The sequence below is a fragment of the Schistocerca nitens genome, chromosome 4, assembly GCF_023898315.1.
Source record: "Schistocerca nitens isolate TAMUIC-IGC-003100 chromosome 4, iqSchNite1.1, whole genome shotgun sequence".
Taxonomy (NCBI): Eukaryota; Metazoa; Arthropoda; class Insecta; order Orthoptera; family Acrididae; genus Schistocerca; species Schistocerca nitens.
In genome coordinates this window covers 343,373,281-343,388,067 of record NC_064617.1, presented here as the reverse complement: position 1 = coordinate 343,388,067, position 14,787 = coordinate 343,373,281, and the positions used below count along the sequence as shown (strand labels likewise).

General features: G+C 43.8%; 1 protein-coding gene across 1 annotated transcript in view; it reads right to left on the bottom strand.

Moving 5' to 3' along the window:
• Nucleotides 1–14,787, bottom strand: part of LOC126252298 (fatty acid synthase-like) — a 199,155-nt gene that overhangs the window by 57,556 nt on the left and 126,812 nt on the right. The window contains exons 9-10 of the mRNA XM_049953180.1: nucleotides 4,599–4,828; nucleotides 3,613–3,914 (exon numbers count right to left, since the gene is read on the bottom strand). Coding sequence (XP_049809137.1) covers nucleotides 3,613–3,914; nucleotides 4,599–4,828 — 532 coding nt within the window. The remainder of the gene's footprint in view (nucleotides 1–3,612; nucleotides 3,915–4,598; nucleotides 4,829–14,787) is intronic.

Below are 14,787 nucleotides of genomic sequence, written 5' to 3'. Positions count from 1 at the left end.
TACAGCAATGATACCCACATGGCACAATCCTATGCCAGCCTGCTCAATGGCCATCTAGGGGAATCCTTACTGACACTCAGAATCCCAAACCCATCACCCAGTTCTGATTTGCTGATGACACCTTTATGATCTGAACCGGCAGTGAGGACACCCTGTTCTTAACACCACCTCCATTTGCTTCATTGGGTCCTCTCCAACCCAACACACCACATTTCTTGATCTGGACCTGCACCTCCAGGGTGGCTACAACAGTACCTTCCACCCACATCAAACCTACCAACCATCAACAATACCTCTACTTTATCAGCTGCCACCCAATCAATACAAAGAAGTCCCTTTCACACAGTCTAGCCATCAGTAGTCATCGAATTTGTTGTGATGAGCATTTGCTCTTGAAATATGCCAAGGGTCTCATTGAGGCCTCCACAGACAGAAATAACTCTGCAAACCTTATCCAGGAACACATCTCCTTTGCCTTAAATCTCCTGTCACTGACCACTTTCCACACACCCAATGGCTGGCAACAAAGGAGCATACCTTTTGTGACTCAGCATCACCCAGGACGGGAGCAACTGAATAACGCTCTCTGCCAGGATTTTGACTAAAGCCCATCATGCCCAGAAATGAGGAATATCCTACCCTCTATTCTCCACATCCTCCAATAGCGATATTCCGCTGACCACCAAACTTATGCAGTATCCTTTTTCATCCCTACTCCACACCTGCTTCCAACTCCTTGCTCATGGCCTGTATTCCTGCAATAGACTGAAATGCAAGATTTGTCCTACTCACACTACCATTCCACCTACTCCAGTCCAGTCACAGGCATCTCCTATTTCATCAAAGGCATGGTACCCATGACAGTGGCCATATGATCTCCAGGCTAAGCTTCAGATAGTATGCTGCTTTCTATGTGGGAATAACACCTGAGAAGCAGTCTCTCCGTATGAAAGGCCATTACCAAACTGTCGCCAAGGCACCTGGGTCACCCAGTCACTGACTATGGCACCCAAGACGGTTTGCTTTCCTTTAATTATTGCTTCACAGTCTGCTGCACCATGTAGATTCTTCTTATGAACAACAGCTTTTCGGAAATGCACATATGGCATCTCTCCCTATGACATATCCTACATTCCTGTAATGCCCTTGTCTCAACCTTCGCTAGACCCTGTTCTCCACTTATCTATCCACTTCTCTACTCTCACTCCAGCAGTACATATGCTTCCTATCCTAGAAATGCACTTTCTATTCTTTTCTCCTTCTCTGTTACCATTCCCTTCCCTCTCTCTTCCCCCATCCATCCACTCAACACCACCACACCTTCCCAACTCCACACCTGGCAACCATATCCTGTCCACACCAAGCCCCTACATGGTCTCACATACAGGACAGCATCTTCTCACACCTCTATGCTCCTATCTTATTATTTCACTCCCTGCCCCCCCCCCCCCCCCCATGCCGCCTCCTTATCCCCACCAATCCCCAACACCCACCACAACAGTTTGTCACTCAAACAGACGCAGTCATGCCCCCGCATATGGAGACAGTGGTTACATGTGTGTGTGTGTGTGTGTGTGTGTGTGTGTGTGTGTGTGTGTGTGTGTGTGTGTGTGTGCGTGCACGCATGTGCATTTCTACCTCGTCAAAAAGCATAAACATTTTAGCTGTCTTTTTCACTGTGGCTATCTGTGACAAAATGCCTCCACTAAGTGGTGAGTAGCAAGCTATCTTTTTCATTTTCTCATTGTTCCATCCTGGACTTTCCACTGTTTGATAATCTAGTAGAAAGTAACACATTTTTGATTTGCCTAGTACTTTCTGATGCTGGCCACATAACTGATTAGACTGGGTTTTGATCACCTGAACAATTCTGAACAGCAAGAAGAAAGAGAAGGAGAAGGAAGAGTACAAAAAAAAAAAAGGAATAAAAGGATGAGGGGAAGCATTAAATAATGTTTTATTGGCAGTTTGATCTTTAGAAAAGGAACACAAGCTCAAACCGGGCAAGTATGGGAAAGGAAATCAGCATGTCCTAATTAAAGGAGCATTCACTTCAGTCAATTCAGGGAAACAACAGGACACTTAAATCTGGATCGCCACAAAGGATTTGAACACAGATCTACCTCAATCTGAGCCTTAACCAGTGCGCCACCTCACTACTTCATATCAAATTTGTGTCTCTGAGACATGATTCAAACACTGTGCTCCTTAAGTGCCACCACAAAGGGGAGGCGGCAGGGGGGGGGGGGCTACAGAGATGTAGAGTTTACATTAACAGGCAAAAGCAGTCACTACATGCAACATTTGTACAGTACACCAACAATAACTTACATTTTCTGTTCATCTGCTTTGAGTAATAATTAGAATCCCACTACTAGTAGACACATATAAAAGTATAAATAAACTAGTCTATCTTTCAGAGTTAGAAGCTACTCCCCAGCAATAATGGAAACACACGTGAACTGAAATTCATGAGTTGCAGGAAATGAAAGAGCAAGCATTAAGAAACTAAAAAAACTAACTTTACTCTAAAAAACACAAAACAATAACTATAATAAAGGCACATTCTGAAACTAATTGGATAACTTTTCTCTAAAATGAAAACAAAACAAAATGGTACCTAAAAACAGCTGTCTGTCTGAAAATGAACCTCTCTGTATACTGTTGAAGTGAAAACCTACAGCTGTGTAAAATTCAATACAGTACTGCCCCATCCTATGTGTTCTACCATGTTTGGATCCACCTTGTCTTGCTGTCCACAATGTGGTTGAGATATTGTTGCTCAAACCTATGCCACCCTATGTGATGACCATTCTGAGATATCCAGTATGAGATGAGTGGGCTTGTGACAACTTACTGGTCCCAAGCAATCTCAATTAATACGTGTCAGCAGGTACCATAGGCTATCTCACTCTGTTAACTCCAGCCACCTAGAGAGAGCTGTTTACACAGAGGGTGCAGTATGCTGGTGCATGGACATCTTGAAAGACAGACCCATTGCTGAAATGTGGACTTTAAGGCTGAGCAATATATTAGAAGATCCTGATGACTATAACAGCCCAAAAGAAGAGACAACTGCATACCTGCAACGCACACCAGTAATTTATCACCTCATAACTAATCTACGATGACCATCAGGCATTAAACATATTATCGACTTATGAATGAAGAAAACCAGATGTCCTTGGTAAAGGTTATATTCCAGGTGCTCCGTTGGCTACTTCTTCATGCACCACAGTGATGGAGGGTTTGCACAATTGTTCATAATGAATGTCTAGCGGCAAATTTAATTATGTAACACTAAAATGCATTGTAAAGAAATACATACTGTAATGCAATAACACATATTAAAAAGAAAGTGGTTTCAGTGAAGTAACTAATACATGAATGAAATCAAATGAATTATCAGTAGACTTACTGGTCCATGACTTCTAAAGTCGCATTCCCTGCCTCAAGATCTTATGCTGAACATTTACAGATTCTTGTTTAACTTTACCACCAGTTTACACAACCATAAATCTTGAACATAAACTTAGATTATTAGTGGGTATTTGATGTTTCAAAATGCTTAGTCTCTTGAAAAAAATTGGCTGCTGATGTGATACCACTCACCTTCCCAGAACAAGAGAATACTGCAACAAAGAGTTGTCATAACGTGACATTGCACTTGCTATTGTCACAGAACTAGGTAGTCCTCCACGCATTACGCTTTGCAGTATTCCTCGTGGAGCTATTTCTATTACAAATGCATTGTGTGGTACCATAGACAGTGCATCTGCAAATAATACCGGTGACATCATGTTATGTGTTAGGTATTCCGCAGAACATTCTTTAACAGATTTAGAATCCCATTCATTCTTAGGTACACTGGAACAAATCCATTTCTCTGAACATTTTCTTGGTTTGGGTATCACCTGTTCAGATGAAAGACAATTATAACATTGAATTACTAAAAATATGCTAAAATATGTTAAAGATGTCAGTGATCTTACATAACAAAATTAGTTGACAGAAGAACATCCAAGCCTACAGTTTATTTGGCTCTATTAATAAATAAGACTTATCTCTACCAATAATCATTTCAGTCTACTTCAATGAAAACAGATGTCACTAGAAGTGATATTGTATTCTGGATCAAACGGTAGTGACATGACAGAATTTTGAATATATAAAAGAAATCATGGACTTATCTTCATGTATAAATAGTGCAAGGCAGACACAGTCTATACAAGTTTAATCCATAACATTCAGAACAATTTATTTTTAATCTGGAACTGAAATATATAAAAACTGTTTTACTGAGTGACAGAAACTGTCAAACACATTTACCACATTCTGAAAACTTGTGGCAACCTTTGATAGTGAGATCCATAACATGTTAAATGAAAGTTAAAAAATTATTCAAACAACAGGAAGTAGTCACCACTGCAGACAAAACTGAAATATTTAGTAGCAGAGGACTTGTGGTCAGATATTTTCTGTTGGTGAATAAAAATAATCATATGTATTAGATGAGACTATCTGTGTAAAATTCATAAGAACACAATACAGATTTATTTCTTTGGTTGGTGTATCAGGTAATTGTTGTAGCCACTTACCTTTCTCATATTCTGCAAGAGTATATTCTCAGCAGACTTTATGTATCTGCTATGAAATGCAATTCCACCTGCTTCAATCTCTTTCACAATCACATCCTGTCTGCTGAGCTGCTTCTTCAACATTGCAATTTCTGATCTTGGACCTGATAATGCAATATGACTAGAACTATTGTAGCATGCAATATCAACACAGGGAGGGATGATATCTTTTGCTTGCTCTGCAGAAATTCCTGTTAAATAAAGTTGCATCAGTTATTGTAACACGCAACAATAAGAAAAAATAATTATCAATTTTTGCAGTATATAAATTGCATAAGACACATGCTGAAAATCACCTCTGATACATTACTAGTGTGCAATTTAATGAGACGCATTACTAGCATGTAGTTTAATGAGACAGAGAGGGAATGTCTGGTGCAGACTGAGATTATCTGATATAGCATATTGATGCCATTTCAGAATTTTTATAGGAGTATGTCAGGAAGTTTCGACTTTCCTCTATGAACACATTCCAAATATAATCATGATTCTTTCAGTCATAAGTGGGCTGCAAGACTCTGTTGGCAAAGTGTTACTCACTTGTTCACTCACAATATATGTTTTCTGAATAAAAATATACATAATTAAAGCACATGTATGTAAATAGATTTAAATGAAGTTATGGAGATTATGAAATAGCCAGATGTATATTTTATAACAAACTTCCACATAATATAAAGAACTTAAAAAAATTGCCTACTTTTAAATGAAAACAAACATGTCATCTGATCTCAGCCTGCTGTTATAGTGTAAGGAATTCGTTAGATGCAAGAATACAAGTGGCTGTATAGTTTCAATGTTCATAAAGACATGGCCCATATGGAAATAGTTCAGTTCCATTCTTTTATGTTATGTGGTTGTCAGCCAAGAATGCATCCCCCTCGAATTAATTTCTGATTGTCTGGAAGCTTAGTAATGAGAATTCATAACTTTGTTCTTTAATGAATGGCACATTCTCCAAAAAAATCACATGTTTAATTAAGGCGTGCTTTATGCAATTGGAATATGATGAAACTATGTCCTCTGGTGAATATGAAAGTAGTCTTACAATAACTTGGATGATTGTATCAAGGAGTGTACAATCTCTAAAGTTTGTCAGTTTCTAATTTATCTCTAAATTTTGCAGTGGACTTCGCTTTGAAGAAATTGTATTATGTACTAGTTGGAAAGAGTGAAGTATCTATGAAAAGATTTGTGCAATTCTTTACCTATGACCCAAAAAAAAAAAAAATCGATAAGTAAGAATTAATTTTGTGTATAGTTTATTTAATTTTTGGGTTCTTTATTTCTTAGTTTTGAAGCTAGATGAAAAGTTCTCTTCATTCAGAATGTCAAGCAGAAAGTAAATGCTGGCATCTTGACCATAAGAATATTCTCCAGAACTCTCACTTGAAATTCAAAATTTTGTTTACCTTGAAACATTCATAGTACTACATACTATAGTATTGTGGTGGCCATAGACTGCCAGTAACTGCCACCTCCAAAGTGCAGAGTGAACAGTCTTTGGGACTTGGTCTTTGGAGTGGTCTTGGTAACTCGGTGATGATGTTGGTGTTTTGATTTTCTGTATTGTTTTCCTTATGGTTTGTGTAATTACACTCCTGGAAATGGAAAAAAGAACACATTGACACCGGTGTGTCAGACCCACCATACTTGCTCCGGACACTGCGAGAGGGCTGTACAAGCAATGATCACACGCACGGCACAGCGGACACACCAGGAACCGCGGTGTAGGCCGTCGAATGGCGCTAGCTGCGCAGCATTCGTGCACCGCCGCCGTCAGTGTCAGCCAGTTTGCCTTGGCATACGGAGCTCCATCGCAGTCTTTAACACTGGTAGCATGCCGCGACAGCGTGGACGTGAACCGTATGTGCAGTTGACGGACTTTGAGCGAGGGCGTATAGTGGGCATGCGGGACGCCGGGTGGACGTACCGCCGAATTGCTCAACACGTGGGGCGTGAGGTCTCCACAGAACATCGATGTTGTCGCCAGTGGTCGGCGGAAGGTGCACGTGCCCGTCGACCTGGGACCGGACCACAGCGACGCACGGATGCACGCCAAGACAGTAGGATCCTATGCAGTGCCGTAGGGGACCGCACCGCCACTTCCCAGCAAATTAGGGACACTGTTGCTCCTGGGGTATCGGCGAGGACCATTCGCAACCGTCTCCATGAAGCTGGGCTACGGTCCCGCACACCGTTAGGCCGTCTTCCGCTCACGCCCCAACATCGTGCAGCCCGCCTCCAGTGGTGTCGCGACAGGCGTGAATGGAGGGACGAATGGAGACGTGTCATCTTCAGCGATGAGAGTCGCTTGTGCCTTGGTGCCAGTGATGGTCGTATGCGTGTTTGGCGCCATGCAGGTGAGCGCCACAATCAGGACTGCATACGACCGAGGCACACAGGGCCAACACCCGGCATCATGGTGTGGGGAGCGATCTCCTACACTGGCCGTACACCACTGGTGATCGTCGAGGGGACACTGAATAGTGCACGGTACATCCAAACCGTCATCGAACCCATCGTTCTACCATTCCTAGACCGGCAAGGGAACTTGCTGTTCCAACAGGACAATGCACGTCCGCATGTATCCCGTGCCACCCAACGTGCTCTAGAAGGTGTAAGTCAACTACCCTGGCCAGCAAGATCTCCGGATCTGTCCCCCATTGAGCATGTTTGGGACTGGATGAAGCGTCGTCTCACGCGGTCTGCACGTCCAGCACAAACGCTGGTCCAACTGAGGTGCCAGGTGGAAATGGCATGGCAAGCCGTTCCACAGGACTACATCCAGCATCTCTACGATCGTCTCCATGGGAGAATAGCAGCCTGCATTGCTGTGAAAGGTGGATATACACTGTACTAGTGCCGACATTGTGCATGCTCTGTTGCCTGTGTCTATGTGCCTGTGGTTCTGTCAGTGTGATCATGTGATGTATCTGACCCCAGGAATGTGTCAATAAAGTTTCCCCTTCCTGGGACAATGAATTCACGGTGTTCTTATTTCAATTTCCAGGAGTGTATATGAATTTTAATAAAAGTGCCTGATCATAATAAGTTGGAGTTTCCTGTGTGCAGTCAGTTGCTATAGCCAGAAAACCCACATTGGTGACCCTGAGTAGCGAAAATACGTTGCATTTTCTTGCTGTGTATCACCAGTTTTGTACCAATAGACAATGTCACAACCTCCAGTTTTTCCAGCACTGCAGGATGCTGTGACCGCAGAATGGACCTTCGACTGTGAAGTGCAACAATTTACCCCATGTGCTATTAATGCACTGGGAATGTTCATGTTTCTGGTGTTTGCTTCGACTGGCCAGACAACCCAAATCTCCACCAGCACACCATGTTCATGTTTCTGGTGTTTGCTTCGACTGGCCAGACAACCCAAACCTCCACCAGCACACCACACTGGGTGCCAAACACATCGGTGTGGATGCCTTCTATGGCATTCTACACTTGACAGGATACTCCTCCAGCACAAGATTCCAGAAAATTGCTGACTGAGCTTCTACCGCACCCCAACATGGACCATGCAGCTGTCCAGTTTCGGGGTCCACACACATGGCCGCCCCCTCCTCAGAGCGGTCTGTCGTTTAATGTGTCCCCCTCCGCATCAGTCCAAGGGTCACTCATGCCAACAGCACCGGGCCATGCATAGGGCTATCTATCCTGCAGCCCCATGCATACCTCGGGCAATGTGCCTGCCATGGTTCTCCCCTGTCACTCAGTGATCAATTACGATTTCGCGCCTCTTCTCAAGATTTTGTCTGCATCGGCCATCGATCCTTCCATGCCTGGCGCACTGTGCTCATTTTGTGGCCATACAGATTTCCTGCCTACAAGGACTGGACATCACATATCGCCTGCACAGCTACCGGACGTTCTATGCACCACATCGCCCATCACTGAGGCACAGTTCGCATCAGTGAACACTGTGCAGAATCCCCGTATTATTTGTGCCTTTCCTACATCCCAGCAAGTACTGGCCCCTGGTCGTTTTCCTAAGCTGCTGCCATTACAATCGGACAACAGCACTCATTTTGTGTGTTTAGTGAACCACCCTGATCTCATCAGTGGCTTGCTGCTAAACCCATCCAAGAGCAACAAATATTCTTCTGCATGTACACTACTTGTCAAATGCCTTTCTCGTCTGCCAGCCAATACTATTCACAACATTATTTATGACGAGATGTTAGGTGACAGGACCTCCTCACATCTGTGGCGAAGCTTGCGTGTGTAGGTCAGTACCGAGATCTTGCCGAACTTAGCGCTCTACGCACTGTGGTTGGTGAAGCTGTGACAAGAACTACAATTACATTTGCTTCCACATACTGCAGCATCACTCGAGAGTAAACTATGGCTGGCAGACCAGGCATACATCATTATTCAGCACCACCACATCCCTTCGCGCAGCACAGTGCCCAATACTGCCAAGGCTGGCAATCCTGTGAATATAGTTCCACTGTCGGGCAGTAGAGGCCAGGCACATGTGTACAGCAGACAGAACAGCAGCCATCCAGTGGCCATGACCGAGAATCGCCAGCCTCTCCCTGCTCCAACTGGCATAGCCCCTGCCCGCCCTGCCTTCCCCTCGCCTGATGCTTTGGCTGGCAGATGAATACAGTTGACTCTCGCATATGCTGAATCCACTCCATTTCCAGGGATGCCACTTACAATTGCTGCCTGCCCTGTGCATTCCAAAATGCCGCACGTGGGCTACAGTAGATGCCACGGTTCGCAGATACATGGAAGGGCGCATACAGACATTGCCTTCTGTCAGACCCCCACCTCAGGAGAACATCTGTATGCCTTGGTTTTAGGTTAGGGCCAGTATTTTCTCATTGACACAACAGCAGACATTAGTGTCATACCTCCCTCATTTACTGTAAAGGACACAACACCAGCCAAATTGTTTCTTCAAACGGCAAATAAATCGCAACTTCGTGTTGACGGTTTTGCCGAGTTACCTATTGAACTCATACCTGGGAAACAGTTCAATTGGTCCTTCTACATGGCTGACATAGAAGACCTAGTATTAGCCATTCCTTTTTCACTTCGGATTGTCTCCACACCTGCAGTCAACTGCATTATTGCACCATGCTTTGTCTACTCATATTGTGTGTTTAGTCACCTCCTCGGCTCCCCCTCCCCATCAGCTTCCCGATGATTTTGACATGGCTCTCATCTAGTGCTCTTCACTGGTGGACAGCCTTGCAACTTCTATCACCCAGATTCAGTCCAAGCACTCTGCAGTCGACTATCTCCACGCTCGCAACGCCAAACTGTTCTGCGCCGTATTGTTGGCTACCCAAGCCCTCACTGAGTCACGATGCCTTGTACAATGCCTGTTAATGCTGCATTGCGTGGAACTTTGACACCTCCCCCCTGACACCAAAGATGCACCTTGTGGAACTTTGTCACCGCCGACGTAGACATCTTCCCCGGCACATGAGGTTAGTGGCTCTTGTGTGCTAATGATTCCCGTTTGCAATGGCCCCCAAGCAAGTTCGCCAGCCCAGATGAACGCTATCACAAATGGAACGACACACAAAATTGTCACAACAGATGGGCCACCAGTGTGTCATAAAGTGCGCCGACTGCTGCCACATGAACTTCTGCAGGCAGGTATTGTTCATCCGTCGGACAGTAACTGGTCTTTGCCCTACGTTTAGTTCCCAAAAAGGACGGCACAGTGCACCTCTGTGGCAGCTATCACAGCCTCAATGTGTGGACTGTATTAGACAATTATCCAATATGTCATATACAACACTTCACGCAAGTACTTAGCAGGGCACACATCTTCACTGTCTTGGACTGCTGCAAGGCATATTTACAGATACCCATGGAACAGAGAGACATACCAAAGACAGCGCCAATCACACCTTTCAGCCTGTACAAATTTTGTTACATGTCTTATGGTCTCAAAAACATGGCAAAAACTTGGCAATGTTTTATGGACTCACTTCTGTTTAACTGCACGTAATGTTAATGCATATCTCGATGACATACTTGTTTTTTTCCTCCTCTGAGAGAGATCATGAACTCCATCTGGCCATGATACAAGACTTATTGACATGTAACAGAGTCGTGATCAATAACAACAAGTCACAACTTTGATGCACCACTGTCACTTTTTCTGTGATACACTGTCTCCTCCGCAAGTATACGCCCTCCTCAGGAATAAGTTCACTGCATTTGCGATCTACCTCTCCCAGTGTCATTTTCGAATTACACCAGTTGTTAGGAACTATCAATTTCTACTGTTGTAACCTGCTGATAGTGGCAGCAATTCAAGCCCTTCTGACTGATGCACTAGCCAGGAGACAAACCTTGGGCAATTGCCTGGTACAGTGGTCTGACAACATGGTGAGAGCTTCTGAAGACCTTATATGTGTTAGCATGTGGCGTCACTCTTGCCCACCATTTGCCAAATGCCTGCATCTCTATTATAGCGGATGCAAGCGATTTTACAATCGGCGCATTCCTCCAACAGTACGTCAGTGACACGACTCAGCCACTTCATTTTTTTCCCCAAAAAGCTATGTACGGCTCAACATAAATGGTCAGCTTTTGACAGAGAACTGATTGCAGTTTATGAAGCTGTAAAATATTTCTGCACAGACATCGAAGGAAAGAACATCACAATTTCCACAGATAATCTCCCCCTAGCAGAGGCTATCCCTAACTCCCCTGTTGACCTTCCCTCACGTAGGTTTAAGCAGATGGACTCTATTTGCCAATACACAAGAGACATCCATTACATCCGAGGTTTAGAAAATGTGGTGGCTTTCTACCTATACGTACCAATTCAATTTTGACCCCATTAATTTTGACAAATTGGCCCACTTACAGGACTATGATACCAAATTGCACTACCTCCAAGAGGACCGAAACAGGTCATGTGATGACCCCGATGTCATACAGAACGTCCACTCCTCTGCACCCCACCATGATCATATGTTCACCGAGCCTACACCTGTGGGTAGCTCAGTTGTTGCGTATGATGATACGCTACCCTCATTTCACTCAGGCACTGTGTGTGACAATCCACAAGCTCAGGCCCAAACACATGTTATGTGTGACATTACCCCGTCGCAAGTGTTGGCACTCAATAATGCCCCCACAGAGTGTTTTAGTGTTTCTCCTGAACTACATTATCCCCCCCCCCCCCCCCCCCAGTACCCCCTATATCCACTGTCAATGAAATTTGCATCTCAACCAAGCCTCTGGGTGCCCACGTGATGAGCTTTCCTTGCAGCTCCACAAGGGAACCATCTTCATCCTCCGCATAGGGGTCACTTCACGTGAGTCCACACACATGTGTCACATATCACCATTCTGTGCACAGTCCCTATCCCAAATGGGGTGGACATGGTTGGCATAGCTGCAACATTCAGCACCAATGGGATACTCAAGATTCGCATTCCCCTCTCTGCCTGTACTTCAATGTTGACATCCTCTGTGCCAGTCCAGTCAGTTCACGCATGCTGGTCGAGCAGTCCCCACCCCCCCACCCCCCCACCCCCCCACCCACCCACCCACTGGTTGGCAGACTATACCAACGCTAGTCCACCTCTATCCATGACCGAGCAAGCATTCCACAACACCACTGCACAGGAAGACACCCACATACTTCCCCCAGCACTCCACTCTCCCGGAAGGGAGGGACGGGGGGACGGGGGTGGGGGTGGGGGGTGGAGGGGTTTGGATCGATGGCTCTGTGGCACTAATCGACTGCCAATAACTGCCACCTATGAAGTGCAGAGTAAATGATCTTTGGGACTCGTTGTTCTTTGGTGTGGTCTTGGTGACTCAGGTGATGATGTTCATGTTGTAATTTTCTGTATTGTTTTCCTTGTGTTTTGTGTAATTATTCAAACCTTAATAAAAGTGCCTTATCATAATAAGTTGGAGTTTTCCATATGCGGTCATTCGCTATAGCCAGAAAACCCACAGAGTCATATTCCGAAGCAACTCTGTGCATTCACAAACAACATTCTTAGCCAAGAAAAGGGCAGTTGGAATTATCTCTGGTGTCAATTTACAAATTTCATATAATCTTTCATTCTCACAAACTCTGTTATCATTGTACCTATTACACTGATACAAAATTTGTGGTGTACCATCAAGAACTTTGCGGCCTTCATATTGTATGGTAAGTTATGATACATGGTATGTTATAGGAAAAAATCCATCATTTTATTGTAGTAATATTTGTTTACTGAAAAACTACAAAGTATTCATTTGTCTCCTCCTTTTGTTGCATGCACATCACAGAAATTTGGTGAGCGCAAACAGCTGGTCTTCATGTAGCAAAGGACTATCACATGGCCAAATTCACTAGCCACCTGGTGAATGACCATCAACCACAAGAAGAATGTCATTGTACCACATCTCCTGCAGTGATTATGATAGTGTAATGAAAATAAATGCATGTTATATGACTTTATTGAATGAAATTAATGTTTTAAACAGTCTCTTTATGGCCACAATCAAACCAAATTCTATTTTATTGCAGTTTTTAACATCCATTACAGGAATCAAGAATCTCAACCACTTTTGCCTGTTCTCAATATTGATACTGGAAAGATATTAGTCCTAGAGGTTCCAAGATTTTCAAGAATGTTTTACCTAATTTCAGTAATATAAATGTGACATAAAGCCATGGAGGAGAGAGGTGACCAGTATTATAATAATTAACAGTGCTCCATTTAGACTGACTGGATCACAAAGGCAAAGGTCAAACATCAGGCAAGGAATGACTTTATTGCTCGTATGATGCAATGTGCAATATTTCCTTCGTCAGATATCCAGGAATCATTACTGCAAGTAGATATGGCATTTCAAGCTGTATATGAAACAAACATTTGCAGACTAGTCTGCTCCAGCAGTTGAGGTTTTTTACTTAATATCTCATTTCACAACTGTAAATAAGTACCTGCTTAATAAACTGACAATAACTCCATTATACACACATCAAAGAAAGTTTTGTGTCACCTCAGTTCCAAGAGTTCCGGAACCTGCACATAAAATTGGAAGAGAGATCAACATAAACATCATTTCCGACCTTCTTATTGCTCATGAAAACCACACATTGCATGTTGTACCACCACACAGCGAGACCTTCAGAGGTGGTGGTCCAAATTGCAGTGCACACCGGTACCTCTAATACCCAGTGGCACATCCTCTTGCATTGATGCTTGCCTGTATTCGTCATGGCATACTATCCAAAAGCTCATCAAGGCACTGTAGGTCCACATTGTCCATAAACAGCCCTTTTCAATCTATCCCAGGCATGTTCGATAGGGTTCATGTCTGGAGAACATGCTGGCCACTCTAGTTGAGTGATGTCATTATCCTGAAGGAAATCATTCACAAGATGTGCGTGATGAGGGTACGAATTGTCATCCATGAAGATGAATGCCTCGCCAATATGCTACCGATATGGTTGCACTATCGGTTGGAGGACGGCACTCACGTATCGTACAGCTGTTACGGCACCTTCCGTGAAACACACACACATGCACATGACCACCACAGTCTCTGGCAGCTGAAGCTACAGTTCTTCATTGGTTGAGGTGGAAATAGGTCCACAGACGCAAACGATTTGAAGAATAGTCTCATCATTAATCTCAGTGATCACGTAATTCACTCTATCTGAAGTGGACATGGTCTTGGTAACAAGGTGTCCCCTCCTGTTATGAATTAGTGGAGCTGTGTCAGCAATACACAAATTAGTGTCCAAATTACTCTGTAATAGGAAACATTCAGACTCAAGGACAATAGTTGCTTCACCTATGAGCCTCATTTGATTCACAGTATCTCCCATTTGACATTCTGCATTTCACGTTCCAAACAGCTGAGATGTTCTTCCTTTGTGGTTGTTTAATTTGATTAGCTGATTCTTTTTACTACTCCCCCTCCCCCCCCTCCAGAATCCATAGGGCTTACTGATGTTTCAGTGCGAGATGCTGAGCCTCTGGTTCTACTTGCCTGGGTGAGATTCCTATGAAATTAAGACATTTTTGTTCAGGGAAAGTTTGGACCATATCTTTTCCTGCTGGTACATTATGGGTTGAGAAGAGGTGGAGCATTTTATAAGAATTAACAGAGATTTGGATGAATAAGAGTTTATACATATTCCCCTCAG